Genomic DNA, 27,372 nt, shown 5'->3' with positions numbered 1-27,372 from the left:
CTTATTTTAAGTATGGTTTGTGGGATGTCTGGGTGGCTCAGTTGGTTAATTGTCTGCCTTTGGAGCAGGTCATGATCCCAGGGTCCTGGGATCGAGTCCCACATCGGGCTCCTTGCTCAGCGGAGAACCTGCTTCTCCGTCTGCCAGCTCCTCCCCCTGTTCATGCTCTCGCTCTCTGACAAATAAATAAATCTTTAAAAAATATAAATATATCTATAAATAAGTAAATATGGTTTGTATTTATTGTCTTTTCAAAAAGCACTGTAAAATTAAAAAGCAATAGAGCTTTTTTCCCCCCTAAATGAAACCTAACTTGAAATCTGAATTCATAAGGCAGGGTGGCTTTTTGGAACATGAGGGAGGGGTCTGATCCTCCTCACTTCCTTCCTCCTCTCCTCCAGAGGCTGTTCTAGAGGGTCTGGAGATCATCTAGAATTCAGTATTGTCCAACAGACTTTCTATGATGATGGCGATGTATGGAGTTCTCCCTGTCCAATATGGTAGTCAGCAGCTATATGTGGCTACGGAGCACTTGAAATGTGACTAGAGTAATGAGCAAAATTTTAAATTTTATTTACTTTTAATTTAAATGTAATAGCTACATGTGTGTAATGGCTACCTATTTGGATAGCACAGAAATCTCCCCAAGGGACTGAGCACTGCCATCCTAGCCTCCATCCACACGGCTCTTTGCTAGGATTTGGGGGTGGGGATGGAACCTTCAAATGGTCCTGGGAAACTTGGTTAGAGAGGGAAGTGGAGGTCTTTCTAGCGAATTCAGAACTGCATTGGACAGAAGCAAGTCAGAGATGCCAGGAGCTCACCTAGGATGCCAACTCTTTTAGGAAGGATCACCTAAAACCCAAGAGTTAAAGAGCACATCTGTAGCTTTGAGATCAGTCGTCTGCTCCAGGTGGGAGGAAATCAATATGACTGGAGGCCATGGATTCAGGCATCCCTTAGGCAGCTGTGCACCGAGCGCCCAAGAAATGTCAGCTCTGGAGGAACAGGGAAGCCAGACCAGGTCTGGGCCTTCAAGCAGCCTGTCTTGGGACTGAGTTCCCAGGGGAGGGCCAGATAGAGATTGCTAATCCCTCACAAGACAGCCCAAACATCAGGGTTTCTATCACCCTTGGCGTTCAGCTCACACCCCTTCCCCAGGCCAAGGTCACAGAGGGAAAGCACAGAACGGGGACCCCCCTCCAGCCCTTAGCCTCAGTTGCTGGTGGAGGATGGAAAGTAGCTGCCAGAGGGACATAGTGAACCTTCTCTATCCTTCCCTCTGACTCTTTAGCTTAGAAGCCAGGATGAGTCTGAGATGTTCTAGATTCTCCTGTGTTATTGCCACAGTCAACTCCATGGCATTGTGGGAGCTTTCCTTAAGTTTCCCTTTAAGGGCACAGAGGACCCTAAATTCACTTGTTTTAATGGAGGCATAGACGGCACCCAGTAGAACATAGAACTACAAAATGCACAGCTCGGTGGATGTTCTTGTTGTTTATTTTTCAAAGATTCTATTTTTTTAAAAGATTGAGTTATTTATTTTAGAAAGTGAGCATGGGGCAGAGGGGCAGAGGAGGCAGAGGGAAACAGGGAATCTTAAGCAGACTCCCTGCTGAGCACCTGGTCGGATGCGGGGCTTGATCTCATGACCCTGAGACCTCTCCCTGAGCCCTGAGTGGAAGCCACGAGTCAGATGCTCAACTCACTGCGCCCCCCAGGTGGCTCAGATTTTATTTTTAGGTAATCTCCATACCCAGTATGGGGCTTGAACTCAGATCCCTGAGATCAAGAGTCGCACGCTCTACCAACTGAGCCGGCCAGGTGCCCCTCAATGGATGTTTCTACAGACGCTCATTTGCATATAGCCCTGTGTAACCACTACTCTACTCACTATAGGAACTATTTCCTTTGCTCCAGAAGTCTCCTCACACCCCTTCCCAGTCAGCACCCCAAGGTAACCACTATTCTGAGTTTTGCCCCTTCTAGAATCACACAGGTATGCCCTTGCATAACTGCCTGAATTCTCTCATTCTTGCTTGTGAGATTCACCCATGTTACTGTGTGACGCACATTAGTGTGTTTTTACTGGTGCCATTCCAGTGTATAAATATATGATAATTTATTCATTCTCTTGATGGACATTTGGGTTTTTTGTCAATTTTTGACTCACATGAATAAAGTTGCTATCAACATTCTTTTTTTTTTTTCAAATTTTATTAGTTAATTTATTTTAGAGAGAGTGAGAGTGAGGGAGATCACAGAGGGAGAGGGAGAGGGAGAAACACATTGAGCAGGGAGCCCAATGCGGGGCTCAAACCCAGGACCCCTGGGATTGTAACCTGAGCCGAAGGCAGATGCTTAACCGACTGAGCCACACAGGCATGTCTCCTATCCAAATTCTTGCACATGTCCTTTGGTGAGCGCCAGCACTCACTTCTGTTGGGGATATACCTAGAAATGGGATGAACAAAGACGATATATTCCTCAAGGTCACGTAGACTTGGTGACTCCGTATTCCTGGTAGGGAGGCTTTGAGGTAGGGGAGGGGAGTTCAGTTTTTTTTTTTTTTTTTTTAAGATTTTATTTGTTTATTTGACAGACAGAGATCACAAGTAGACAGAGAGGCAGGCAGAGAGAGAGAGAGAGAGAGAGAGAGAGGGAAACAGGCTCCCTGCTGAGCAGAGACCCTGAGATCCCAGGACCCTGAGATCATGACCTGAGCCGAAGGCAGCAGCTTAACCCACTGAGCCACCCAGGCGCCCCGGGGAGTTCAGTTTTGAGTGTCCTCTTGGGGAACCAATGCCCCCACTGGCTGTGGAGGGGACAGTGACTCCCATTAGAAAAGAAAGAGCTCGGGAGAGAGCCAAGCAAAGCCGCACAACATGGTTCTCAAATTGAGGCCATATGATGGGGATGTTAGAAGTGTGCTGCATGAGTGGAGGCAGAGAGGACAGCTGAGCACAGCAAAACAGAAGCTTCTGTTTTGTAGGATGGAGCATGTAGAAGGGAGAAGCAAGAACTGAAGTTCTCTGCGGATTCTTGTTTATTTAACTTGCCCCATTTTGAAAACAAATTGAAGTTCTCTCTCTTTCTTCCTTTATTTACATGACCAACAGAGTATCGAAGAACGGTTTTGGTAACCCAAATACCATGCTTGGCTTCCCAGAGGTGATAAAGCTCAGTATTTGCGCCTTGAACATGTCTAGCCCTGCAGAAGACAAGGTCCTTTCTAGTTGGTCTCTGGCAAGGGTAACCACTGTTCTCACTTCTGTCACCATAAATTAGTTTATGCCTGTTTCTGCACTTAGCTTATGTGGAATCTGACAGTTTATGTCAATATTCATTGAGCATCTCTCCACATCACTTGGCATCAGGGAAATACAAATCAAAACCACAATGAGATACCACCTCACACCAGTCAGAATGGCTAAAATCAACAAGTCAGGAAATGACAGATGCTGGCGAGGATGCAGAGAAAGGGGACCCCTCCTACGCTGCTGGAGGGAATGCAATCTGGTGCAACCACTCAGGAAGACAGCATGGAGGTTCCTCAAAAAGTTGAAAATAGAGCTACCCTATGACCCAGCAATTGCACTGCTGGGTATTTACCCTAAAGATACAAATGTAGTGATCCGAAGGGGCACGTGCACCCAAATGTTTATAGCAGCAATGTCCACAATAGCCAAACTATGGAAAGAACCTAGATGTCCATCAACAGATGAATTGATAAAGATGTGATTTTATATATATATATATGGTGGAATACTATGCAGCCATCAAAAGAAATGAAATCTTGCCATTTGCAACGATGTGGATGGAACTAGAGGGTATTATGCTTAGCGAAATAACTCAATCAGAGAAAGACAATTATCATATGATCTCCCTGATATGGAAAGTTGAGAGCCAACATGGGGGGGTTGGGGGGTAGGAAAAGAATAAATGAAACAACTTGGATCAGGAGGGAGACAAACCATAAGAGATGCTTAATCTCACAAAACAAACTGAGGGTTGCAGAGGGAGGGCGGTAGGGAGAGGGTGGTTGGGTTATGGACATTGGGGAGGGTGTGTGCTATGGTGAGTGCTGTGAAGTGTGTAAACCTGGCGATTCACAGACCTGTACTCCTGGGGCTAATAATACATTATATGTTAGTAAGAAAATTTTTAAAAAAATTCACTGAGCATTTATTATGTGTCAAACACACTGCTAAACTATCAAACAGCATCTCTTGGATCCTTCCAACAATCCCCTTGACTGAAGAGAAAACGTTTCAACAAGGCCAGGATTACTATCTGAGGCCAGAAGACTATGAAGTAGCAGAGCTTGGGTCCAGATTAGAGTGAACAACTGTCCCATCAGTGGGACTGTCCCTTGCCCTGGGCAACCCCCGAGTCCTAAGCAAACTGGATGGTTAGTTACCCTAATTCAGATCTGGATTGGACTCAAAAGCCAGGTTCCTTTCCTTTGGGTTAAGATTTCATCCAACGGTGGCTGTGCTTTTAGCACGATCTAATGGGGAATGTTCTGTCTGAAAAAATGTGTGGTATCAGCATTTTATTTGGGTTTGTTTGTTTCCATGCCCAGCATGGAGCGCAATATGGGGCTTGAACTCACAATCCTGATACCCTGAAATCAAGAGTTGGGTGTTTAACCAACTGAACCACCCAGGCACGCCTTGTTTCTTTCTTTCTTGACTTTGTTTCATTTTATTTTTCATTTTTTAATGTTATTCTTTTCTTTTCTTTTTTAAGATTTTTACTTATTCATTTGTCAGGGAGAGACAGAGCACAAGCAGGGGGAGTGGCAAGCAGAGGGAGAGGGAGAAGCAGACTTCTCCCCGAGCAGGGAGCCCAATGAGGGACTTGATCCCAGGTCTCTGGGATTATGACCTGAGCCAAAGGCAGACACTTAAATGAATGAGCCACCCAGGGGCCCCTTGTTCCTTTCTCGGCTTTGTTTCATTTTAAAGAAAGATTTTTTTTTTAAGATTTTATTTATTTATTTGATAGAAAGAGAGAGATCACAAGTAGGCAGAGAGGCAGACAGAGAGAGGGGGGGAAGCAGGCTCCCCGCTGAGCAGAGAGCCCGATATAGGGCTCCATCCCAGGACCCTGAGATCGTGACCTGAGCCGAAGGCAGAGGCTTAACCCACTGAGCCACCCAGGCACCCTTTAAAGAAAGATTTCATTGAAAGTAGATCTGAGTAGGGTTAGAACAAAATGATTCCTATTAAAAGGGAATTCTGGCACTACCAACATATCAAACAAAGATTTATTCACATATACTGAAAAAGAATTTTAAGATAGTCCCTGACTTCAAGAAGTTTATCCTTTACTTGGAGAGTTAGGAGTAAAGCTTAGGGAATGAAATCACAGAGTAATAAATAGTAATAATCATCACCCACATGGTGCACACCATGTCCTAGGGGCTTACATATTCTATCTCATTTAATCGTTACCGGACTGCCATGAGATGCGCGCTGTTGTTGTACCCATTTTAGACAAAGAAATCAGGGCTTGGTGAGGTTAAGTGATTTGCTTAAAAAAATTCACTGATCTGTTCGCTTAATATTTGTATGCTTAATGCAAATGAATTATACCTCCACACAATGTTTACTGAATGGGAAACCACTGAAGATGGGGGACATATTTCTTTCCCATATATATATATATATATTTTAAATAATCTCTGCACCCAACGTGGAGCTCAAACTCACAACTCCAAGATCAAGAGTCACGTGCTCTTACTGACTGAGCCAGCCAGGTGCCCCTCCCCTACTCCTGATAAGCTTATTTTCAATAACTTGGGGCAACATTTTAAAAAATGGGCCTGGCTCCAGTCTCCGGGCTGTGGTCAGGCCCGCCAGAATATACAGGGGATCTGTCCCCTGGGTCCTCAAGGCCAGCTCCTCCGTCTCCCCCCACCACACCCCAGACCCTATCCCTCACTCAACCGCCTGCCCCGCCACCCATCTCTGCTCTCCAGGTTCAGAGGCCTCCACCCAGAGGCGCCTTCATCATTCCTGCCTGACACGTCGACTTTCATTTTCCCAAGACGAACCTCATTTGACAATCTCCTGCCCATATTTCTAAGCTCTCTGGGTCTCACGGTGCTATTTCTCTGTCCTCTCTGGGGTTTGGGACACCAATCATCTGCAGGTTTCATTAGCATGCTGTTTCCCCCTGTCTTTCAGATCATTAATGAGGATGCGTAGGGAGCCACCCAACCCCACAGCCCCCACCACGCGCCCCCTCCTGGTCCCCCGCGCGGCAGGAATCATTATCCTTCCTGGCGTGACAGGGTCAGAACCAAACCAATTTGCATCAATCTTTGGTGATGTTGTGAGGTGTCGCCTGTCCTGCCATCCTCATGTTGTAACAACGGCTTCGGCTCTCTGTTCCGGCATGTTCCTCGCTGCTCCGGGAGGGCGGCCCGGATCGTGGGGCTCTGGCGCTTCAGGCTGAAAGTTCCTGCGGTCAGGCAGGCTTCAGGGCCGCTCATGGCTGATATTTCCTCTTTGTCTCGCTATCCCGAGCTGGGCAGGAAGTAGCTCCTCTCTGGGCAACAGGACAGACAAGGACACATACACCGGTGACCCAGAGGAGGGAGCAGGGGTCTCAGGCACGGCATTTTTCTTACTCATCATGACATCTATTTCTTTTGGAGGGAAAGGAGGAGCAAAGCTCCTTAAGGCCCTCCAAGGCCTAGTTAGATCCCTGGGCCTTAGACTCTAGTGCCGGGGCCTGGTGTGGACGAGACCCATTTCTGGAGGATGGAGATTCCATGTGAACCAGCCCCCGAGGCTCTTGTCTCTTTCTTTATCAGTTCCACGGCCCTGCTTCCCACCTTACAGGGACCCTGACTACACACACATGTGTTCCCAATAAAGGGGAGAACCACCCCCCCATGCACCCCTTGTGTCCCTCAGACCCCAGCTTGCACAGAAGGTACCTCACGTTCTTTCTGGAGGGTGCAGTGCCTCTGTCTGGCGCTCTGGGATGAAAACAGAGGAGTATCATTCCAGGCCACTCTGACCCATGCCTACTCCTGACCCCAAGTTCCTCTATTTTTTTTTTTTCCCTCCCCTTCTCTCCTGGTTGGGAAGGGAAAACAAGCAGAAAGAAAGCAGCGAAGGAAGCTCTCACAGTACAACATCTGGAGGAATGTTTGGCGTGCCCCCGAGCTGGGGAAATTCATCCTTAAGAGTCAACATCAAAATTAGGTGAGATATAGTTTCCTAAGGGGGCATGGACTGAGGAAAAAGAGCTATTTGGTAGCCCTAACTGAACATGTATCAAGAGAAAATTTTTCTTTTCCTGAGCAAAGGCCCTGTGGCATGTGAGGAGGGCCGGGCCCTGGGAAGGAGCATGCTTAGGGCACAAGTCATTTCGTCCACACTTTACCTGATGGAGTAGGGTCTGGGGCAGGGCTGGTTGCTCAGTGGGTGCTCGGTAAATACTTAGAGGTTTACAGATGGATAGATATGTTCATAACAAGAATGAACCTCATTACCATAAACAAATGTCACCGGTAAAGTCTGCATATGCGCACGCACACATGCGTGGTACTAGGTTGGGCTGATCGGGCATTTTAAGCCCCATCTATCTATATACTCAGCTCCAGAGGCTTCCCCCGCATATGATGAACACAACACGTGATTCTGTAGGGAGTTTGGAAAATGTAGGAAAAAAGCAAAAATTACCCCCCCCCCCCCAATCCTCCAACCAGGCAGTAAGTACCGTTAACGCCTTGGGTCTATTTCCTTATAATACCCTGTCCGCCCCCCCCCATATTGGACATCGTGTCACATTTGTAATTTTACATCTTGCTATTTTATTTTTGCTTACCCTTATGACAAACTATTTCTTCCGTGATATTGTAACCGTTTGCAAACATATTAACTGGCTGTATCACAGTTCACTATGTGAACGTACCATGATTTAATCAATAGTTCCAGGTACAAAGGACCAGTTGGCTTGAGGTAAGCAGCCCTGTGAGAAAAGCAAAGGATGAGCGTCTGCCGAGAAGAAGGTGGGGCGCCTGGGCGGCTCAGTCGGTTAAGCATCTGACTCTTTATTTTTGTCTCAGGCTATGATCTCAGGATCATGAGAATGGGTCCAGCCTGGGTTCTGCACTGACTGTGGAGCCTGCTTGGGATTCTCTCTGCCTCTCCTTCTGTGCCTCCCTCCCTCCCTCCCTCCCAAAAAAGGTGGAGGCAGTGACAGCAGACAAATGGAGGGGAAAAGGAGGCCAAGGAAGAAGTTCTCAGAAGTTTGCTTTCCCTACTCCTCAGAGACCCTTATGGTTCTGACCCCTACACAACCCTCGTGGCCCTACCCAGGGCTTTGCTGGTGGCTGCAGCCAATGCTTCTCATTTCCGCTCCGCCTGAAGTCACTGACTTTTCCAACCTGACTCTTCTCCGCTGCTCCTTTGTGTGAAGCCACTGGCTCGGGCCTGCTCTGCTCCTGGGGCTTGGCTGCATCCGGGAAAGCCCTGGGATGTGACCTTCAGCCCCGCTTGACCCTGAGGCCCTCGGGCTGCATAGGCAGGCCAGGCTGTTCTCCGCGGGCTCCTGGGGAGGACAAAGCCCGGAGGAGACTGCTGCGGGGGGAGTCCAGGCCCAAGTGATTCCTGCTCGGGCCTGGAAAGGGAGCATCTGGAAGAAGGATGCAGGATCGGGGCAGGGGTGGGGTGGGGAGGGCTGGAGGACACAGCAAAACAGGGAGGAGCATCCCTGTGCGGTGACTGGAAGAGTGTGGATGCTCAGCAAATGGGAGGACCATCAAGACTAGGGAAGTCCAGCGAGCTGAGGCTCCTGCCGAGCTCAGTATCAGCTCAGAAACCCGCCACTGTCACCAAGAACACCTCTCCTTCCCTTGCTCGTGAGCAACAAAGAGTCAGCCGTGATACTTGCTGAATGTCCACGCCAGCACAGGCTGCCCCGGAGGGTGGGAGGAGGAGGGCAGGGGTACCCAGGAAGTGGTCAGCTTTCGGCAAAGAGTGAGAGAAACGGCTTCTCTGTTTTACCCCTTCCAACTCTTCTACGGAACCGAAAGTTACTCTATTTTCCCTGTAAGAATTACCAATTTTTAACAAATGTGAGTATAATAATGAAATAATGCATTGAATCCATTTTAAAAGCCATATCCATCAAGCACTCATGTAGTGGGTAAGATAGGCCATGTGCTGTTCTGAATACTTGCAAGCACTAGTTTAATCTCCACAATGACCCTATAGCAGCTCGACACTACTATTGGACCCACCCCATAAACGGGTAAACCAAACAGACAGGTGAAGCGATTTACTTCTGGTTACATGTCTAGCAGACAGCAAAAACAGGATTTGGATCCAGGCAATCTGACGTCAGGGTCTATGCCCTTATCCATGATGCTTGCCTGCCTCTCTCTCTCTCTTTTTTTTTTCTTCTTTTTTTGAGGAGAGGGAGGGGCAGGAGGAGAAGGGGAAAGAGAATCCTAAGCAGGTTCCATGCCCAGTGCAGAGCCTGATGCAGGGCTCGATCTCACAAAAGCGCTGAGATCATGACCTGAGTTGAAACCAAGAATTGGGCGCTTAACTGAGCACCCCAGGCACCCCTTTCCTGCCTCGTAGGAAATGTCCCAAGGACACTGTGGTTCAGAGAGAAGTGAATTGCATGACACACTGCCTCTCTCTCCAGATCCACACTCTTAACTGAGACTAGCAAGAAAGCTGTGCACTCTGAGTGTCATGGTGCAGCTCTTCCAACAAATTCTTATTAAGCACGTATTATGTGGCAAGTACTATTCTAATCCTTGTTTATGGCCAAAGAAACCGTAAGAGACTGCACGAATTTGGATCAGATTCTTTGACATCTCCCAAAAGTTATTTTTAAAAAGTCAAACCTCATTGGTACTTCTGTGTGTCTAGGACAGGGAGGATGGAAAAACAAAGCAATTCTTATTACTTGAGCCTTCTGGCTCCTTGGATTCCAGATAATTATTTTCTGGTATCGGAGGTCCCTTTCGGAAGCATCAAGTAGAGATCCAAACAGAAAGCAGAGAACAGGATAAGATGAAAATAAGCGTGAGTCCAACTCAGCTCAGAGTTTGAGTTTAATTGCGATTCCACATGCCACTCTCCCCTGCATTCCTTTGTCCCTGGCTATGACCAAGTTCATGGCTGTGTCACCCCTAGTAATCCCAGTAATGGGCTGCAATCCTGAGGGAGTGGTGTCTTGTTTATTAAGCAGCCAACCTTTGAGCCACATGGAGTGTGGCCAGTGGTGGCTTCTTGCCCTAGCCATTGATGGGCCACTGGTCTGTTGAAAAAGACAGGGATCTTCCAGGAGAGAGAATGGGGATAGAAAGCAAGGCTTGTGAGAGAGCCAGAGACCCAGAAGGGAATGGGTGCTGGAAGTGTCCCTTCTAGGTCACAGATTCTTTGAGTGTAGAATTCCCATGTGTGCGCCGCACGTTAGCTAGCCTCAACTTTGTTGACTGTGGTTGTATAGGCCTTCGGTACAGGTCCAAGGATGGTGGCCACAGTTGTAGCCGCCCACGATGCCCCCAGCGTGGACATGTAGGAGAAGAGACAAGGAGACCCGAAGGGGACAACTGGCCAGAAGTGGCAAATGAACGGGGTGAGGCAAATAGCAGAGAGTGGGTCTCTCCTGAGGTCCCAGAATTCTCAGGCCTTCAGGCAATGGGACCAGGCTGCACCCGGAGCTGTTCTCCCAACAAATGAATGGCTTCTTCCTTCTCTGCCCACAGCCCCAGTGTCTGCCTTTTGGGGTTGGGGAGACATTGCCGCAGCTGCTTCACTGTTTAGACACCCTGTCCCCTCACTGTGTTCCCCCCCACCCTTGGGCATCTGTCCTCTGGTTAGAGTTGTGTGAAGCGGAAGACAATTTGGGGCTTATTAGTGTCCCAGGGAGACACGTAACTTGTGTTGCTAGGACCCAAACAGCAAGAGTCTTAGCGGCAAACTCCAGCCGAGAAAAGACTGAGGAATTGTCTCACCTAATTACAGGGAATGGCCCTCTTTGTGTTTGTGATTCGGTACGGTTGTCCGATCGCTTTTGATCGCTTTTCTCCATTTGCTGGCTCAGGCCATGCTGGAATTGTGCTAATTAGAAGAGAAATGGACAGAGTGATCCTGTCAGCCCTGGTTACTGGTGGGGACAAAGCGGAATATTATTCTGAGGCAGTGTTTTGTGAGGGCCCTTCTTCCCGCTCTCATTAGGAGGAAGGGGCCCACAGGAGGGGAAGGTTCCGAATGCCTGGCCTGGCTAATGGAGCATTGGGGTGTTCATGTGCTAATTAACAGGCTCTGCCAGCCCTTGTGCCAACCATGAGCCTCGTGGTTGCACCTGGGGCCACCTGAAGCCCCCAAATGCCCCTGATCATGAAGGAAAAGTGTGGGGCAGAGAGTGGGAAGGCGGGTGGTCTCTTTAGGCAGAGTCGGGGACATAGCCCCCAAGGGCCGGAGAAGACTCAATAGAGGCTTAACAGTCAGTTAGAGGCCAGTCAGAACTTACAAACTCGGTTTGTAAACCACTGTTTGGGGTGGAGGCTCTAAGACTCTGGGGAAAGAGAAGCCCATGCAGGGGCCGTCTGGTTGGCACAAGACAAAGCAAACAGAAAATTGAGAACGTAACCAAATGGTAGGAGATGGATTTTGTGTAGAAGTTGAAAGCTGGTAAGGAATCATGTTGTCTGACCCCTGGGACCATCTACCTTGGTCCATCAGCCCATTTCCTCCCTTCCTGGTCTCTGCCTGTTTCTCTTTTTTGCGAGCCCTTAATCCTGGAGGAAGGAAACAGAAGGGCCCAGAGCATCCCCCCGGAAAGGAAATTTCTTGGTTTCATCACAAAGCTCCTATGGAAGTCCAAACACCCTTCAGAAACCGAAAAGGCAATGGATTGACTCACCAGCTCCATTTTCACGGCCCAGAAGGCAGGAGCTGCAGCTAGAGAACCACCAACGAGCAGCAGTTCCCAAGTGTCCAGTTAAAAAATATGATAAGTGGGTCACCAAAAGACACAGAAAAATTAACAATGGCCTCTTGCTATTAATACAGTTAATAGCCTGTGAACTTTTGGTGTTCTGACAATGGAAGGAAGGCCAGGCGAATCGGTAGAGGCCAACCAAGAATGCGAGACACGGAAGAGAGCAAGAATCAAGAAGACTGCTGGTGAGAAAAAGACTTGAATAAGAATCTGAAAATGGTCTCCGAAGCCCTGGTGCTATTCCTCTCAGCCAACGGATGCTTCTGTGAGGAAGGCACTCAGAACGGCAAAGGGAAGGCCAAAGAAACCCGTGGGCAAATCATATATAATTATTTATTGGAAAAATAATCTCTCAAGATTTAGAGCAGCGTTGTGACGACGCTGTCCCTGCGGAGGCAGCTGGCCGGCCGGGCTTTTCCAGGTCACAATCTACTGCCCACCCAGTTGTTTTCTTGGAAATCAGTGAGGAGCCAATGGTGCCAAGCAATTGGCTTTCCTCACATGGAATGTTTCTCTGAAAGGGCATGAGGCTCTGCTCGAGGGCAGGTAAACTACCCGTGGGGGACAGTGATAGGACTAATCCTTGTTCTTCTCTAGTTCTAGAGCAGAGTCCAAAAGGAAGTTACACTAAGGATTTTAGTAGGCAACAGAGAAACATTTGCTTCCATCATATTTAACTGGAAGTCTGCAAGCAGGTATGGACCCTTCCAGCTCAATTAGATGCGTAGGAGAGGAGCTTACAGTTCAGTGGGACGAGAGAGATGCACTCAGACCACTTAAATATAAGGTAGAGTTGGTAAAAGTCAGAAGGACGGGATACGTACGTGTTGTAGGAATGCAGGGAGAAGATTGTTTCCAGGTGGTTCATCAGGGGTTTGTAGGAAGGGTAGGTTTGATATGTGCAAAGAGACTCTCTAGCCTCAGCGGCATGAGCGAAGGTACTTAAGTGAGAAAATGGAACTGTTCAGATTAACTGGAACAGATTCCATATACTGGAGAGGAGGGGTGATGAGGATTACATGCAGTGTTTTAAATGCCACGATAAGAGACCCAGACTTTATTATTAGACACAAGGAGGTATTAAAGGTTTTTAAGTAATACTTTAGGGAGTCGAGCAGTAATGAGGTTGGATGGCCAGTAGAACAGACTAGAAGCTGGGAGACCAAGTAGTAGATGGTTGTAAAGCCCCACACCACCCACTATGATATTAAGGGGAAAATAGCAAGTTATTTATCATTAGAGTTGTACTTTCCGATGAATGCTTTAAGTATGCAACTTGGCTCTTTGAGGAAAAGAAAAACTCACCCTCCTATGAAAGGGACATATTTATTATGACGACACAGAAACCATCAAGTACAAAGCACAGTCCTCTAACACCCTGAAGTACACACACATTACACATCCATTTATATTATCAATATAAAAATACATCATTAACATTTCTAAGGATGACAAATACAAAACCAATAAATATCGCAATTCTAAAACATCTACTTATGTTAAGTGCTGGTGAATAAGATGACAATAAAAGAAAGGCCAAAGCAGACCAGAAAACCAACTACACAGCCTTGGGTTACAGACCTGAGTTGGTTTTGGGGAGGTATCCTCATATTCTCCATGTATGTCTCAATTCCCCCAAACACTTAAAAGTGCCTGATGTCATCAACTCTCAAAAACTGAGCAAAGGAAAAATTTGACGTTGTGGCACTATTTTTTGCCCTCTCCTTCCCTCCCACTCCAACTGCATTTTGAGAAAAAGGAATGTCAGTAATAGGCCTAACTTAAAATCTATGCCTCTCCAGCCTAAATTTCTATATCGCATCCAGGCAGAATCTTTTCTTTCTCACTTACCCATCCTTTGTGACTCGTGTTCAAGTTTTCTCCTTACCAATATGTAAAATCACGTGGATGGCAAAAATGAGAGAAAAACCCAACATTAGTTCTAGCATGGGAAACAAGGCACACATGTCAGAAATGGTTAACAGACCAGCTATTTAACTGATGAGTGAGGCACCCTAGCATAGACACTCAGGACCAATAGTTTAACCACAACTTTCCTTGTAACCAAACACCATCAGACAACCGCCATGTGGATGTTCTTTGCATGAAGGTTAGGAAGCCTCATGTACTTCTCGAAACATCAGAGGCTGGGGGCTGGCTTACAAGACAAAATACGGAGAACATGTGTAACCAATTTTACGCATGGATTAGGTTTTCAGGTTTTAACACAGAGACAGATAACTGGCAAAGAGCTCCAGAGGAATTGCATTTAAGTCCGGAAATTCTTTTTTCCCGCGTGCGCGCATGTGTGTATTTGTTACGTTGATGGAGTATCTGCTGTGAGAGGGGACAAGTGGGGGCAAAACACTGCCACCATTCCACAGCACGTTCCTTTCAGGTCAATTAGAGATTCTTGTTTTTAATCAAATGGGAGCTCCTGTCAACAATCCCCTTCTCCTACCTTTTCGGCCATACTGACTTTCTTGTGTGGGTCTTGTAACCGATTCCTGGAACTCAGAAGTCCTTTTTTTCATCTTTAACTTGGTCTTGAGGTCTAGAACCCAGTGCAACCTTGCATGGGCCTTTCACTAGTTACTCCCAGGAGGGACTCGATCCACAGGGATCCCCTTTCCTGGAATCAGAACTGATGGTGGGGAATGAAAGGCACTGGGGCATGGGGGCTATTGTGAGAGGTACAGAATTGTTAAAGCAGGTATACATGTCATGAAGACTCTGGCTTTCTCCAGCTGGGGATTCTTGGAACCCAATATATAATGGAGAGTTCACAGTCAGTTCACTGGTCTGTTTCAGAATCTAACTGTTCTCTGGTCTCCTCACACCATAAATACTTCCTAAGATATCAAGTACAAGCCAGAAGAACCTGTCCGCTCCACGTGCCACAGCTGACTTTGCCATCACTGAATCAAATCAGGTGTAAGATCCTGGGGCTCCTGCATCACTTTCTGAAATGATAGCACAGAACTTTGACCTTTAAGAATGATGTGCTCTCTGGTGTCACCCACATCCAAGGCTGAGATGGTCAAAGTCCGGAAGCTGGCTGAGTAACCGCGCTCATCCTTCTGTTGAGACTCAACGGAGCAAATTCCTCTCTTGCCGCCGAATGTCCTCGGAGGTGCAGAGTGCCAGGAGCAGGGGGGAGGGTCAGTCCTGGAGGGGCACCCTCTGGCCTCTCACCGGGAAGCAGAGAGTTGCACATCGTCAGAGCTCCACTGGGAGGGAGGGCGCGGTTCCAGTCCCCAGGACATCCCATCCACAAGCAGCTGCTACTTCTTGGGTTTCTCCAGAATGTTGAGAAATTTCCCCCGTGTCATCTCTCTGGCTGCAATCACAGCAAATGGAAGATCAATGAAAACCCACAATCTGCACAAGAGATCTCAGGTAAATACGTTTTAAAAATGCAAACTAATTCAAATTGTAAAAAGAGTTGCTACCACAACAGACCGAATCGCCACTAACCTCCAAAAAGAGGGAAAAACCAACCAACACTGACAACGAAAACTGTAGGAAGCCAGCAACTGCCAGAAGGCCAACTGGGGAAGACCATCCCCCCTGAACAAAATCCCCAGGGAATTCCCCCAAACCTCCCCCCCCCCTCCAGAATATAACCAAATACTCATGTTCGCTATGTCAGGGGGTTTGCTCTTGGAGACTACAACCCAACCAAGATTAGAGTCTTCTCTGGGTTGGTTGCTGGTCTCTGGACATTTATAATCTCAGATCAGAATCAGAGATCATTTACCCCATCTCTTGGCAGTGGAAGTCCCTGGATGCTGTAATGTAACAGGGTTTATATTCCCTCGGTGCAGCTCATCTGTGGATGGTGTAATAAAGTAGGGTTTATAGAGCTTTGGTCTTCTCTCTCTTGGCATTGTCAGTCCTTAGATATTTAATACAGCCAGGCAAGGTTTATGTGTCTTTCTCTGCCTTTCAGCACCATCAATCTTTGAATGCTGTGGTTACAAGAGGGTTTATACAGCTACTTTCCTACATATGAGGCTCCAAAATGAAAGTAAAACATTTCTCAATTACAAGGGCCACTCCAGAAGCCCACTGTTGCAGCTCTGCCGAGCAAACCTGCAGGAAGTGGATGTATTATAACACCCCTTCATCCTCATCCCGACAAAATCATCTTCCCTGACCTCTTCAATAGATTTAACAGTGCTCAAAGTTTCCAACCGTTGGTCCCGGAGGGCAGGAGTCTCCTGATACAGGGCAGTGGGCTCACAGCAGGCTGCGCCTGTGGCCTCCTAAAAGTATGTCCCCATCCTGGCCAAAGAGTGAGATGGCTGGAGAGGCAGCTGCAGAATGAGAAGGACCTTTGCCCCGCCTCCTGTGTTGACTCAAGTCCAGACCTGGTGCTAGATGAGTGGACCCCCCCCCCCCAGTAGCTCCTGGTTCATTTGTACGACAGAGAACTACAATAATACAACTCCGTAACCACAGGGAAGGTTCTGGTACCTGCAGTCCATATATTCTTTACCTCTCACAAATTCTGGAGCTCCAACAAAGGGTAAGGAAATCCCACTAACTAGAATGGAAGCTCCAGTGCTAAGTGCTTGCCACATGTGCCCACAACTTCACCTGGGCTCAAATCAAAATGACTGTTCCTTTCCTTTGTGGATTTGCACCAAACCCTATATAGACAAAGTTCTGGTAAGACTTGCAGTTATCTGTTTATATACGTGTCTTCCTGACCTAAAGGGTAAGAACTGAGGGTAGAGGCTCATTATTCTTTCTACCACAAACACTAGAGGTAGTATCTGCTAAATAAATATTGGCTGGATAAATGATAATATACGAAAGGATTCCAAGCAGGAACACAATAATGTCTGTTGCCTTCCTTTGCAGAGACACTAAGACCTATTAATGGCCCTAGGGGCTTCATTCTCTACATTGCCGGTGGTGGTTGTTTTTCCTGAATTTATCTTGCTTATTTGGCAAGAAAAAGAATTTCCTTTGATGAAAGTAATGCCAGATTAATGGAGAGACAGAGGTAGGACTAACTACTCTAGAGGAAATCCAAACAGGCATTTTCCTGCCCAGGGGAGGTGGCGTGGACTGGCAGATGACACAGAGTCTGAACTCAGTTTAGGTTCCAGCTCTAGCGTTTAGCAGCGGGGGGTACACCTTGGGATAGGCAAGATCTATGAACCTGTTTCTTTATCTGCAAAATGAGTAGCACATGAATGGCACCTGCCTTGGTTTTCTTTTGGCTATTTAGCAATGAACATGCTTGGTAGAGTGGTACCATTAACACACCGCCTTTCAAAGGAGGGCGAGTAGTCTGCTGCTTCTCCCGCACTCGGGGGTTTCCTGAGGGAATGAACGAACTATGATAAGGGAGGCTAACAACCTAAAAAATCCCACTCCTTGGAAGCTTTTCCCTCGGCCTGATCCTCTAGGAACTGACTTAAACTTTTGGCCAGAGTGGGTCTCATCATTTATTTCTGCTGGCTGGGTCTCCTGCCTCCTCTCTGGTGCTTACTAAGGAGTTGTACATCATATCAAATGATCCCACAGCATGGCTAGAAGCAGGTATTTTGGAAACCAGACGTGGGTAATCCAAAACTCTGGGTAGAACAGAGGCTTGCTCCAAAAATCCTGGGCCTGGAGCTCTGTACTGATCTTACTAATTACTTCTGCCTGCTTCCCTTCATATCCCCGATTCTTTACTGTTTTCTTCCCCAAATGGGAGAATGACCAATATTTTAAGACATCAAATTTTAAAAGACCCAATCCAGTTGAGGGATCAAAAGGATTTAAACGGCAAAATAAACCGTTCTTCCAAAGTCTCTCAGTGGCAAGCTCTCCTTGAATTTAACCAATCCTTTTTAACAACCCTTTCCCCACTCAATCATTCCTCCCCCTTCAACCTAATCTGAGCACACAGAGCTGCAGAAAACCACCGTAAAAGTAGAAGTAATTCAAAGACCTCATCTTCTACATGGGAGGGGAGAAAGTTTCCCTACTCGCCAGTCCCATATAGGAGATATACGAATTCGTGACATAGCTGCTCCCTAAAAGAGGGCTGTGCCCTATAAATCACCTCCTAAGCACCAAGCCCTCTTTGTGCGCAGAGAAATTGCTGTGGGTCAGGGGCAGCTTCAGACCTCTCGAGCCCTCCTGTTCACTTGTTATCGGAGATGTTAACATCTCTGATTAATTCACATAACCCCTTATTTTATTCCTCATTTCTTTATCCTTGCCTTGCTGCTTTGCTGTAGTGCGAGGTTTCTTACCGACCCGCGACAGTAATCGCCGCCTGCTAGCCGCACCCCCCTAAACCTAGTGAAATTGTTTAGTGATGCCAACCGCGCTTTTAATTTGCAAGACATCAGACACAGAGGTAATTTATACCAACATCTGTTCATTTTTGACTTCTGAAACAAACTCGCACATGCTGCTGCAAAATCCCATTAGGAGTAGGGAGACAGCCTTCTGCTACTATTCTGTATTCCTCTTACACACACACACACACACACACACACACACGAGCGCATGCACTCACACGCAAGCACATACACACCCCTTCCAGCAGGGTTTTATATGTAAATGTATTTTATGAAAAAACTCCCACCAAGGATTTCAAATCTCTCCAGGGAAGAGCCTTTAGAGATGTCTCTGGTTTGCTTACAGAAGAGAGGAAGACATTTCTACTCTCCTGCCTCATTCCATCCCTTCTTGTTCCCACTAGTTATGGCTTGGTGCAATTCTTGCATTAATGGCCCTGGTAAGATTATATGCTCCCCAGCTTGACACTTCTAGTTCCTTTCATTTCTCCTGTTTTTTTTTTCCACCATGTGTTAGAAGACAATCTTAGAAACGATAAGATTGCTAGAGTTTTACCTAGAGTCAGTAAAACTGCTTAACCATTTTCTAGTTCTGGGTTAATCCTCTAGGGTTCTGAGGTTGAACAGGAAGGCAATGCTGCTCCCACATTCTAATAATTATGCCAAGAGGGATCCACTGGTCATCCGCCACCACAGGATCTGTGCGCAGAAGAGAAGCACAGCCTCCATGCCAAGTCATGATCACAGGCCCTCCTATGCAATGGAGCCCGCGAACGGAGTTAAGTCACAATATAGACTGTCGCCGTAGGGGGAACATGTGAATTGTGCCGAGAATGTGGGACAGGAGACCCACCTGTACACACTCAAAGACAGCAAATGGAGAAACTACGATCAACTTCCAGGTTTATGCAGTTTCTATGTCCCCCCTTCATCGTTTCCCTAAGGCTGTCGGGTTCACAGCAGCTGTAAATACCCGAGTCTACTTAGAGAGGTCAGGGCTGAGGGAGGTCTCCGTCCTGCTCGCTCGGAAGGTGGTGTGTGGTTTAATACAATCTCTTCTTCAGATTCTCCAATTCCTCCATCTACAGTTAGCCTTGCCTCTGGCTCCCTTTCCACAATGACTATCCCCAAACTGCCTTCTCTGCAGTAAATTTTCTTGGTGGCTGGTTGAAAAAGATTCAGTGGTACAGATTGATTTCTCACCAGTGAGGGGATGAGGGATTACCAGAGGCACCCTGGTTAACGAGATTGGGTGCAGACTCTCTCACGAGACCAACCCTCTCTGCCAGGGCTTTGCACCTTTCGCCCATGACATATGGGTTTCATTACAGAAAGATTTTCCAGATTATAACTTTGAGGCAATTGCCTGATAAAATTCTGCTCGGCTTTAATGTAGAGAACAATGTAAAGATTAAGTAACTTTTTAATGAAATGGGAGAAACTCATAATGTTTGGTTTTCAATTCCAGTGCAAACTACTTTAAATATTTCTGTGCCTCAACATAATTAAAAACATTAGCAAGATGGAGAAAAGTTACACGAGGCTGTCTTTAGGAGACTCTAATACGACTGGCAGGAAACAAAGGAAATAGCATAACCCTGTGTAAGGAGCAGGGCTTTTGAGCATCAAACCGTCTTGGAGTTGCTGCTTCCCAGCTCCTACATGGACCCTGGACCAATGGAGACAAGTCACCCAAGACATCTTCCCGAGGTTTGGTTTCCCTTTTTTTTAAATAAAACTTTTATTTTATTATCTTTTTTAAAGTCAGGTCTATACCCACGTGGGGCTCATACTTAAACAACCCTGAGATCAGTTGCATGCTCTACTGACTGAGCCAGCCAGGCACCCCTTGGTTCCCTCATTGGCTCAAGGTGAAATTAACATAAAGGTCACATAGGCATTTAGTAAACACGAGCTACTGTATAACTATCTTTCTTTCTTCCATTTCAAACAAGACGTTTATTTAAGCAAAGAGACACTTGATAGGAAAACTATCTAGGATTCTTTTCTTTTCTTTTTTTAACAAAGATTTTATTTATTTATTTGACAGACAGAGACAGTGAGAGAGGGAACACAAGCAGGGAGAATGGGAGAGGGAGAAGCCGAGCAGGGAGCCCGATGTGGTCCTGATCCCAGGACCCTGAGGATCATGACCCAAGCAGAAGGCAGACACCCAACGACTGAGCCACCCAGGCACACCTAGAATTCATTTCTTTTAGAGCAATTTGTTTCTATTTAAAGACAAAATGACCTGCATGAAACAGCTGTGTACAAAAAAGTTATACAACTGCCCTTGGTTTTATAATGATAAATGAAAAACATTAAAGTTCTCCCAAGTGAGCAAGGTACACAAGGAGTTTTTCTTTTTCTTTTTATGGTTAAACAGTGAGAGCAGAATAACTAATTGGAATATGAGCTAAGAACTGAACAAGCACGCCACTAACGGGGAAAGGGGATACCACCACTGAATCAGTATTTTATCCCATTCCGTGTCCGTTCAATGTTGGTCAGAACACAGCACTGGTCATGTTTTAAAAAAGCCATACGCTTGTTGTGTATATACACCAGTTACTTTATGTACCATGAAGGAGTGAGGAAGCGGAGAATGAGAGAAGAGAGAAATCCGTGCTGCAGGGATCAGGATGTGGCGGGAGCAAATTGCAGTAGCCCGAGAACGGGTCCGTGTGCTCTGTGGGAACTGAGTTTTGGAGTAAACAGCAGGTTCCCTTCGTAGTAGACACTTCCTGTCTGCTGCTGGAACACACATCAACTGTCTCATCAAACTCTATTTCCAGTGGTGCAGGTGTGTCGCTTTCGTGACTTGGCTGCCTATCAAAGTGGTGTCTGAGCTGCCCCACGACAAAGCCGTCGTGCTCAAGAGGCCTTCGTGAGACGACGGAGTGGTGTATGCCTCTGAAATTGCATCACACACCTCTCCCATTCCACCTCCTTCAAGTTCCCATGACTATTATTCTTTGTCTCAACCTCTTCCTTCCCTGCGTTCCTCGCTGGCCAAGGGGAGCCCTGGAGCATCTCAGCTGCCACTTGGATAAAGAGGTAGCAGGTCCGCTCCGAGATGGCGCACTCTTGGGAGTGGCCAAAGGAGATCAAACAAGTTCCTTCCTAAAAGATCTCAAGGGGCGCTTGGGTGGCTCAGTGGGTTAAGGCCTCTGTCTTCGGCTCGGGTCATGATCCCAGGGTCATGGGACTGAGTCCCGAATTGGGCTCTCTGCTCAGAGGGAGCCTGCTTCCTCCTCTCTCTCTGCCTACCTCTCTGCCTACTTGTGATCTCTGTCAAATAAATAAATAAAAATTTTAAAAGATTTTATTTATTTATTTGACAGACATAGATCACAAGTAGGCAGAGAAGCAGGTAGAGATAGAGGAGGAAGCAGGCTCCCTGCCGAGTGGACAGCCTGATGTGGGGCTCGATCCCAGGACCCTGGGATCATGACCTGAGCCGAAGGCAGAGGCCTTAACCCACTGAGCCACGCAGGTGCCCCAATAAATAAAATATTAAAAAAAATAATATCTCCAATGCGAAAAGAAAGGAGCCAGGAATGACTTGCGTCCGTGTAACACGTCTCACCTGGAGAACCAGACCTGCCAGAGTAATGTCAGGGACTAGAGGCAGCGGCCTTCCTTAACTCTACCAGCAGCTGCTTCCAGCAAGGAGGAACACATACAATCCTAGTTTAGTTTACATCAGGACACTCAGAAGCGATTGACTTAGTTAGCTTCATTGAAAGATAGTTTTGTAGAAATGAAGCCATTGGTTACAATTATGGTTTGGGCGCTTTTAAAAATTACTTTTTTCGTCCTGGCAACCTTGAATGCATTCTAATAACTGTGACAGGAGGGACCTCCAGTTATCACGGTGCTGAGTAGGGGAAGCATGAAGGGGGTTGGATGAATGGTTAAGTCAGTCACACGAAGTGACCACTCCGTACTAGATATTAGGGAAGATTCCAATACAGGAGAAGCGGCCTTTGAGACGGGCTAGTTGTTCACAGGCTATTTTGGTGCGTTAGAGGAGAGCAAAAGGAAACCGATGTGATTTATAATTCCGTGTTCTCTCTTGCAGGAACGTGGGAAGTCTCTGGTCGCTCTGGCAGAGAGCCGGGGTTCAGCAGAGCAGCTCGCCAGACTGGGATCCTTCCCCACACTCCTGCTCAGAACTCCGCACAAAACGTACCAGCAAATGATGGATCATTTAAGATGAGGACGAAGCACTTCTTCATGCCTCTAATCCAAGAGCAGCTGTGCTAGTGCGGCCATCAAGATCTGAAGGTGCTATGAACTGAGTACTGTGTCGTGCATGAGGAGGGGACTTTGGAGCCTCATTTAGACACTTGGTGGTCCTCAGAAGGTGGTGTAATGGTAACAAGGTCTCCATTCTCAAAGAACTCATGGGAGAGTTCATGAGTGAGAGTTTCTAGTAGAAATCTCACTTTTCTCTAAATTACATAGAAGAAGCATTTGAAGGTAAGCAGAACAGCTTTGAGGCTTTTGCCTAAAGTTCTTTGGGCATAAGCATTTCAAGAGGAGACCGAAACATGTATCTGACAAAAGAACAGTCTGGATGCTACATCTGTGACCAAACTATCACTGACTATGAAAATCTTCCTCCTGAGAGCTCTTTATTTATTTTTTTTTTAAAGATTTTATTTATTTATTAGAGAGAGAGAGGGAGAGAGAGCAAGCACAGGCAGACAGAATGGCAGGCAGAGGCAGAGGGAGAAGCAGGCTCCCTGCCAAGCAAGGAGCCCGATGTGGGACTCGATCCCAGGACGCCGGGATCATGACCTGAGCTGAAGGCAGCTGCTTAACCAACTGAGCCACCCAGGCGTCCCGCCTCCTGAGAGCTCTTTAAAAAAAGCCTTTTTTTGGGAGCCTGGGTGGCTCAGCAGGTTAAAGTCTCTGCCTTCGGCCCAGGTCATGATCCCAGGACCCTGGGATCGAGCCCCGCATCGGGCTCTCTGCTCAGTGCAGAGCCTGCTTCTCTCTCTCTCTCTCTCTCTCTGCCTGCCTCTCTGCCTACTTGTGTTCTCTGTCAAATAAATAAATAAAATCTTTAAAAAAAAAAAAGCCTTTTCTTTTGGGGTGCACACTTTCCAGATTCTCTTTCTATTGGGTATCTTGTTTTTCTAATAGGATTTTTTTCTTTCAAAAGGGTGGGGTGCTAAGAACAGTGTTCCCTCTGGGGAATTCAGAGAAGGATAATTTTATATTAAACATTTCCCCCTCAGTTCACGGTAAGGCCCATTTCTGGAGAATGTTTTACCCAAGATGTAATATAAAAAAGAAAAGCCAAGACTCAATGTACAGGTAAACAAATTTGGACAGTTCCAATATGGAAAATAATTTTAATGGCTTTTCATGACAAAAAAGAAAAAAAAAGGATAGAAATATCCAGCCAACAGATTTATTCTCAGAATATAAAACATCAAGCAAGAACATAAAATATGGGAAGTGTCAGCCATGATGCCTGAAGATTGAAAGCAGAAGTAGAAGAATCTTAATTGTCAGGCATTTGAAAAATGTTGTATTCAGGTGAAAGCCTGTGTTTCTACCATCAACTCTCCTTGCCCTGCCTTCTTTTAAGAGCAAAACAAGACTAGTTTTCAAATATTCGGTCTTTATCATCCTTCTCCCTACTAAAAAACAAAACAAACCAAAACAACAACAACATCAAACCCCGGAAGATTTGGTTCAGGAAGGAGAGCTATCAAATTTTATTTGTATTTTGTAACCTTTTCAGACCACTTCATAGTTTTGCTTGGTTCCCCTTTCAAGAGTAAACTCAACTGAACGAAAGGCAACGAGATCAAAGCAATGGATTAATACTCTCGAGGTGAGAACTTTTACTAAACACTTAGAAATTTGTGCAGAACACTTGTGCTTCAGGGCATGGGTAGTAATACATCGTGGTGAAACCTTTCTCATAGTAAGTCTCATGTTCTCAGTCTTAATTTCTTCATCCATTAAGTGAGTAAAGCAATAAATCTATCATGTAAGGTTAAGAAAACAATAAATAGTCAAACTGACTTGATCAATACACAAAATATTTTGCCTCAAGTTAGAGTAATTTATCCATAGGCCACATCCCATTCTCAGGAAAATCAGACCAAGATCACCATATAGATAAATTTCAAATCACCGGGACATTAAGACAACTTTCCCGCTTGGAACATCCCAACTTCAACATGCTGGCAGTAACTAAAGTCTACAGAGGATGGAGGCCCAGTCTTCTTGACCCCTAGGGCAGGGAAAGAGTTACATCTTCACACTGAGAAGCCAATAAAAACCTCTCTTGATTATAATTTAGATAAGAACCATTGGATTGAATAATAATGTCTGAAACTCCCCTAGCTGTTTCACCTTGAGACGTCCATCACTGGGTTAAACATGATGCTAATTGCATTTGGATTGATTAATTTCTCTCACTCCTGTCTATTCGAATAACGCTTAACAAAATAATCATAGCACCCAGAGCCAAATCTTTTCCGTCAAAGGAATGAAGCCATCAGAACAGGCAGAGATGAAAGAAATGAAGATGACCCGTAATTACTGCAACGGTGATATCATTACCATATTATACAAAATGAGTGTGGGGGGGAGGGGGAGTGGAGGGAGGAGGGGCTGAGATTATTTATTTTTTTTAATGGAACCTTACAATCTAAGAATACAGATTTGACATCAAGTGGAACACACAGAAATACAGAACTTTAAAAAAAATACAAATCTTGCTCATGAAATTACAAAATCCAACAAACACTGTGGCTCAAGATACATCACGTGTCTTGGGCTGTGAGGAGGTATTATTCACACCACAGTTTTTCACTGCCATAACACTTTGTGTATGACTTGCATAGAGATTTAAGATGTTGTCTTCATGCCACAGCATTCCTATAGTTACTGGAGAATTTTTCTTTAAGCCAGGAAATAATACCATTATTTTAATATTGTTAGAGGTGGCCTTGTTTGTAAAATTAGCATCTGGTTTTTAAAAAATTATTATTTATTTATTTTTTATAAACATATTATATATATATATATATATATATATATATATATATTTATTTATTTATTTGACAGAGAGAGATCACAAGTAGGCAGAGAGGCAGGCAGAGAGAGAGAGAGGAGGAAGCAGGCTCCCTGCTGAGCAGAGAGCCCGATGCGGGACTCGATCCCAGGATCCTGAGATCATGACCTGAGCCGAAGGCAGCGGCTTAACCCACTGAGCCACCCAGGCACCCCCATATAAACATATAATATATTTTTATTCCCAGGGGTACAGGTCTGTGAATCGCCAGGTTTACACACTTCACAGCACTCACATAGCACATACCCTCCTCCCCAATGTCCATAACCCCACCGCCCTCTCCCTCCCTCCTCACCATAGCAACCCTCAGTTTGTTTTTTAAGATTAAGAGTCTCTTATGATTTGTCTCCCTCCTGATCCCATCTTGTTTCATTTACTCTTTTCCTACCCCCCAACCCCCCCACTTTGCATCTCCACTTCCTCATATCAGGGAGATCATAGGACAGTTGTCTTTCTCCAATTGACTTATTTCGCTAAGCATAATACCCTCTAGTTTCATCCACATCGCTGCAAATGGCAGGATTCCTTTTTTTGATGGCTGCATAGTATTCCAATGTGTATCTATACCACATCTTCTTTATCCATTCATCTGTTGATGGACATCTAGGTTCTTTCCATAGTTTGTCTATTGTAGACATTGCTGCTATAAACATTCGGGTGCACGTGCCCCTTTGGATTACTAGCATCTGGGTTTTAACTGCTAAACTAGTTCTAGTTTAAGACACCAAAGCAAATGTCTGAGTCTTTATGCATGGTTCACTGGACAATAGTATGGACTTAACTTACTGGCAAGGAAGAATATAATAATAGTTTCCTACTTTCTTATTGTTTGAGATGACCTTTTTAATACTTAGGATATAAAACCAAGGACTGCATAGGATTTGAACTTTAGGTCTAAAAAACTATCACTTACTAAAGGGTGATCACAAGTAAATTAGGTAGCCTCTTTGTGCCTCAGTTCCTTCATCTATAAAATGGGGATCACTACTGACCAGACTGAGTTGTTGTAATACTTAAGAGAATACATTTAAGTGCTCAGTAAGTGCTGGTATAAGAAAAAAATTCCCCCCCAAGATTAATTTTACCTGAACAATCTGGTTATTTCAATTACTAAAGTTAATTTAAACACTTTAAAATACCTTTTATATAAGTTTTAACAAATATCTGTGAAGTACAAAACAAAACAAAACAAAAAGTAAACAAAAAGGATACTCAGAAGGTGCATCATTTTAATAGGTTAGAAATATCTGGATGATATTTTTGCTAAGGTATTTTAAACATAAGTGCTCGCTTCGGCAGCACATATATTTTAAACATAAAACCATTGTTAAATCAAAAACAATAAAAACAGATATTGAAATGATTTCATTTAGTTTGGACAAGAAGGTCTGTTTTCTTATATAACAAATATTCCCAAATAAAATGAGTATACGTACTCTGAAATTATAACCATTCAGTAAAAAATAAATTAAACCATTTACTACATTAACTAGTATTCACCACTTTCTTTTTGTCTAAGAGGTAATGCAACACAGGAAAAGGGTATGTCTTATCTGGCTTTGGAACAATAGATTTGGTCCAAATCCCGGCCCCTATTCCTAAGATTCAAGGTCTTGAGCAAGTAATTTACTTTTCTGAGCATCAGTTTTCTGATCTGTAAAACAGGAACTATAAAGTAGACTTTGCAGAGTCTATGGAATAAAATAATGCAAGAAAATCCTTTGTATTGCCTGGCATATAGTAGGGAAGTCAATAAATGGCAGCACTGATCATTTTTATCCTTCATGTCTCAGCTCAGAAGTCACCTTTTCAGAGAGGTCTTCCTGACTACCCTATCCAAAGCGAGTCCTCTTATTCTTTCCAATCGACCCATTTACTTCCTTCATAGCACTTACCAAAATCTGCAATTACCTTTGTTTATTTACCTTCATGCTCCATGAAGTTCTGTAGAACTTCCCGCTGTATCAC

The 27,372-nt window shown here is 45.4% G+C and overlaps 1 protein-coding gene across 3 annotated transcripts in view; it reads right to left on the bottom strand.

Annotated features, from left to right (window-relative positions):
• Positions 1-13,295: 13,295 nt before the first annotated feature.
• LIN52 (lin-52 DREAM MuvB core complex component) overlaps positions 13,296-27,372 on the bottom strand; it is a 120,288-nt gene continuing 106,211 nt past the window's right edge. For all 3 annotated transcript variants that reach the window (XM_044229631.1, XM_044229633.1, XM_044229634.1), the window contains one exon: positions 13,296-15,328. In XM_044229631.1, coding sequence (XP_044085566.1) covers positions 15,273-15,328 — 56 coding nt within the window. In that variant the 3' untranslated portion in view covers positions 13,296-15,272. The remainder of the gene's footprint in view (positions 15,329-27,372) is intronic.

The sequence above is a fragment of the Neovison vison genome, chromosome 13 (genome assembly GCF_020171115.1).
Source record: "Neovison vison isolate M4711 chromosome 13, ASM_NN_V1, whole genome shotgun sequence".
Lineage (NCBI taxonomy): Eukaryota > Metazoa > Chordata > Mammalia > Carnivora > Mustelidae > Neogale > Neogale vison.
Note: the sequence above shows the minus strand (reverse complement) of the source record. Positions and strands in the feature narration are given on the sequence as shown.